Consider the following 5284-nt stretch of genomic DNA (forward strand, 5'->3'; position numbering starts at 1 on the left):
CTAAATAAAAATTTTCATCCACGTTTTCTCTCTCTTTCTCTCTTTCTCTCTCTCTCTTTCTCCTTTTTGCTCGTCAAGCGATTTTTCGAATGGAAACGCATTTATTTCTCGGGAACGCGAGCGTGGTACGGAGTCACGACGCGGATGCACGTCTTATATACCGGCGGATTATTTTTGTTGGTCAGGAATCTCCCTCGGATCAGACGTCCGACTCGGCCTCCGTATATTTATGGCCGTCGTATCCTTCTCGTCGGCTCTCTTTTCCCCCCCATCCTATTTCTCTCTGCCCCGTGTATAGGAACATTTTAATGGATGGATCGAAGCGCGGATACGCGAACCTCTGTTCTCGCCGCCTGTCCTCCTCTCGAAACTTGCGAGGGTATTGGTATCAGGAGTGGATGCTATACCATTCTTCTGGTCCCGTGAGAGACGGTCGATGAGAATCCCAGAATCCGTGACCACTTCGACGAATCGACCCGACTCTCTGCTCTGTCGATTTTAATCAACCGTTCCAGTTGTCGGTTATAACAAAATTTACAACGTTCGAGCACATATTGGATTGAAACGTTACCAGTTAGTCATCCGATATATCTTTGCATGCTTTACCTTTTCCAAATTCATTCATCCGGATATGAAATTCTATCACTTGAAAAATTGTAAACGGAAATATAATAGTAATACTAGACAGAAAAGATGAGTTGAAGTTTTATAAAAAGTACTTTTATAAGAGACTCGAAGTTTCTTGCGCAGAAAAAAAAATTTACTTTCCATAAATCAACGTACACGTTGCCGCTTGTTACTTTTATTTACTTTCGAAGGAGATCTCATCTCGAACGATCGATCCAAGAAGAAACGATTAACATCTATTCAATCGATATCCAGATCAAAGATTTCTCAATATTCTTATCCACCGATTATCTATCGATTCGTCTGATTTCACCCAAGTGCAAGAAAGGATCGTAAAGAAGATCCAGAGGCGGATCGCGAGCGGAATCCCACGGATGGGTGAAAAGAAATAAGAGCGTGCCCTTCTCCGTGTCGTCGGCCTTCCTTTCCTTACCTAGTCTGAGGAATCCCGTATTTGATGCCAACGCCGACCCGCGGTAGCGCCTTGATCACCTTTTTCACCGTCGCCTGGTCCGGGAACGCGAACAGGATCGAGGCTGCGGGCAAAAAGGCGTTAAAGTGCGGATTATAAGCGGTGCCAATCCACGGTTGACGGGCCGTGTGTCAATCGTTGGATGGAATGGCGGATGGCGGGGCAAAGACGCCGTTTCTTGCACGCATCGCTGTTGCGGAGATCGTTCTTGTGCTCATAAGGGGGATGGCTCATAAGGAATTGTCGTTGGCTGATTGCCTTCTACGAATTAGGCCGGGATGATGCATGGTCGACAGAGAAATGAGATGGTGGTGGATCTTTGGAACGAGCGATCCTTGGAGTTTTGAGTTGAGTGGAAGAAAATCATTGGAAGAGGAAAGAATGGGAAATTTATTGCGTAATACTTTAGATTATTATCGATTTATATGTTTCTGGGCAGGAAGCTTTTGTAACAATTCAATGTTACCCTAAGACTGAATTAAAAATCTAAAAATCTCTCGTTGTGTAAAATATTCGTGTTATAATATTATCGAGTAAGATTCTTCTATATTGATTATTGGAATACATATTTATTTCTTCGTTGATTGAATATATAATCATAAATGAAAAAGCTTGAAGATTTGAGGTTAAAAAATTATAAAATCATAAGAACGTATAATTATATTTAATTCCTTTCCTTTTTAAACGAATAATAGAGATATTCACATTCACGTGTGCTTGTTTCGTATCCTATTCCACCGTGTATTCCATAAATTGAACAAATCCACCTACGTAGGTATACCTACATATACTATATTTCTGTCGAATCGCAGAGTATAATTCATCGAAACGTTGGCTCAAGGCTGGTTTAGTACGCATTTAGAACGTGGTCGGGCTCGATGTGAAAATATGAAAAGGGGGGAACGCGATGGACTTAATTTCACGGCTTTAATAGCATCGCTGAGACTCCCTCGAGAGTTCAAAGGGTGGCGTGCGAAGAGACAGTTACCATAAATACTTGCCGGTAATTTATGTAAGTTTGAATAAAGGACTGGGATACACGGAGTCGGTCTTAATCAACGAAGAAGTATAATAAAAGGCACGATCACATAGATAGACGCGCGAAATCAAAGAATTTCCTGACCCCGTTTCTTATAGTTATATGAATAGCGAGGCTCTCACTTGGTGGGTCTTAACTTCTGGTTCTCGGTACGCGGCCGTTCCGCGAATTAACGTGTTCCGACAAATGAATACGTCTCGAGGCGTGCCTCCTCTCGTAAAGGAAAATAATCGTGAATGGAACGAAATTTACGTGATGGTTGTTAAGTGGAATATATATGGTGTATATAAAGTTAAAACGTTGAACGTGTTTATTAAACGGAACGTTTTTATGACGTTAAACACGATCTATGATCACCGATTCTAATACGAATGCTACGAGGATTAAATTAAAATTAATTTCAATATCGGATTGTTCCTTTCTTTAGAATTTATATCCAACGAGAGTTAGTAAACTTTTGAAACAATGAACTTTTGAAATAAATGTGAACGAAATTTAACGTTGAATAATTAATCACTAATTTAATCAATAATTTATATCCAACGAGAGTTAGTAAACTTTTGAAACAATTAACTTTTGAAATAAATGTAAACGAAATTTAACGTTGAATAATTAATCATTAATTCAAAATTCATAATTCTTGATGATGATGTTGTAATAATGGCGCGATACGAACCAACTTCAGGTTATTCGTTAAGGTATATGTGAATAAGTTTCCACTCATTTCTCTAACTACGAACCACCATACGAATGATATTCCTCCGGTTCATCGAAAGTTAAGGGGGAGGGGGATATCAGATTAGAATCGGAGAATGTCCAGAGATGAAATTTATCTACGGCCAGGAGAAAAATAATCAGCGGGATTGCGGGCCCGGCCGAGGTCTCAGGTATACCGACAATTCCTACGACGTTTTGTTCGAAATACGCGCATTACCAACGAACCCTACGATTCGAGGGAACGACAACTATATTTCAAGAGAAACGCCACGATGTTGCGCCATCCTCGTGGAATGTTTTAACACCTCGCTATGAAATCGAGATAACGAAGGCCTCTCCTATCCCGTGTGATATTTCTCCTTTTGTTTCACGTTTTCTGAGATGGAGTCGATTCGCTTTCTCACGTGAAGAACTTGGCTAAAGAATTTTAATTATTTCTAAGCTTAATAAGTTTCAATAAATTCTAATAAGCTCCAAACCGTTTCCTACTAAATATACGCGGAACTCGATATATAACATTATGAATTTTTTAAAAATTTGTAACACGAAAAGAAATTAAAATTCCAAGATCCAAAGTATATTAAAAAGATTACTAGATATCGAATTCATTTAATCGAAGATGCAAATAATATCGAATCTTTCAGAAACTGAGTAAATCATCCTCAGAAATTTCAAATTTTTAGTCGCACAGCTTCCTCGAAACGTGCGTCGATAACAAACTCGAGGAGATATTTTGTGCATTTTTATCTGGAGGAAGAATATTGGGGAGAAAGAAAGGGGCAGCAGGTGTAGGGCAGGCATTGGTTGATAAATCGGCGGCGAAAAAACGGATACCGTAACGCGGTCCAAATATTTATCGCGTAAAAAAGCAGAGGGGGTCGCACACCTCGCGACGAGCTCCGGATTCCATTTCCATTTTGCCGGATTAGATCACGCCGTGTGAAATAACGCACGGGTCGGTCGTAGCAAGAAACGGAATGCGCGCCCCCTTTCTGCAAAGGGGCCGCCGCCCCCTTTCAGAGAACGAACGAGGCGAATCGCACGACTTACTTCGGCTGGCCAGGAATATCTCGATGGCCACGTTCTGGAGCAGATATCGCCGCGAGAATATCGCGCGCACCTCCGAGAAGTACCATTTTCCGTGAAGATGATCGCAGTACTTGAGCACCTGGAAGAATGAAGAAATTTTTGTGATTAATGTGAAATAATCGATGCAATAATTTTAGTAATACAATGTTATTCGAGATAAGGATTGGAGTTGGAATTATTTGTTGAGATGCGAATGATATTTTAAATCAATAAATATGTTACGAGGTTACGATTATTAGAATTATCCTTTTGAAATATTATCGATATTTATTTGAAATAATTGTTTGATAATTGTATGTAGCTGTTTAAGTAAATAGAAAATGGATGATGAACGAATGAATTATTATTTCTTTGTTAAATACTATTAAATTGTAATAATGTACTTCTTTTTTCGAACAGTTCAAATAATATTTGTATAATTTATTGTTTATTTAAAAGGGTAAAGATACATATTTGAATATTTTTATTAAATTTATACACCTTATTAGGAGATTGAATGAAATAATGAATCATTTCTAACACATATTCGTGTTATAATCCGCTGCAAAGATAAGCAGTTTAGTACTCGTGTTTCAAGAGTCCGTAGTATCTATACAAAAAATATTCATTAAAAGGAAGCTATTTTTTATGAAATTATCTCAACCGTAAATCCTGTAATGAGAACATAAATAAATTATACTTTTATGAAATTTCTTCTCTTTCTTCAAATTCTCACAGAAGATTTCTTTCGATAATTACAACGTTAATTTAAAACATGATGAATTAATAATTCTCTACAATATCTTAAATCTCAATTATAATAATTTCATGCATATATTATCGATTGATCATCACTTTCTTCGCAAATCCGTTAACACAACCTCCCCAAGATTTCTCATCGTCGAAACCTAAAATTGCTCTACAATTCTCCAAACTCGAAATCGAAAAATCAATCACAATCTCATCGTCAAAATCCTTTAACCACCATCATCACCGCTAAATTTCTTCAAAAATCATCTAAAATCATCCCGTCGCACCACGCCAATCGCACGATCCAAAAATCCAAAAAATTTTTCAAATTAAATGAGAATCTCGAAATCTCCCCCCAAAATACTCATCATCGTTATACTCGCATCGAAGAGGGACGAAAGTCGGGGTGCGATCGCATGGCTGACCAGCTAAGTATGCAAGCTGAATTCAGTGAAGTGTGATGTGATATAGTGAGACCGGTGCCGGTCGCAAGATGGCCGTCATAGTAGGAGGAGCCTCCTGCTGAGCCGAGAATCGATCCAGGACTTCGCGGGCTTGCGCTCTCGAACGAGTCGTGAACGAGTCTCGTGGGCGAAAAAAAAAATAGGGGG

At 38.9% G+C, this 5284-nt stretch overlaps 1 protein-coding gene across 1 annotated transcript in view; it reads right to left on the reverse strand.

The window, feature by feature from the left end:
* LOC102677882 (neurobeachin) overlaps positions 1 to 5284 on the reverse strand; it is a 240681-nt gene that overhangs the window by 14687 nt on the left and 220710 nt on the right. The window contains exons 38-39 of the mRNA XM_031509250.1: positions 3906 to 4023; positions 1061 to 1163 (exon numbers count right to left, since the gene is read on the reverse strand). Of these exons, the coding sequence (XP_031365110.1) occupies positions 1061 to 1163; positions 3906 to 4023 (221 nt within the window). The remainder of the gene's footprint in view (positions 1 to 1060; positions 1164 to 3905; positions 4024 to 5284) is intronic.

Source organism: Apis dorsata, unplaced genomic scaffold, assembly GCF_000469605.1.
Source record: "Apis dorsata unplaced genomic scaffold, Apis dorsata 1.3 scaffold_133, whole genome shotgun sequence".
Lineage (NCBI taxonomy): Eukaryota > Metazoa > Arthropoda > Insecta > Hymenoptera > Apidae > Apis > Apis dorsata.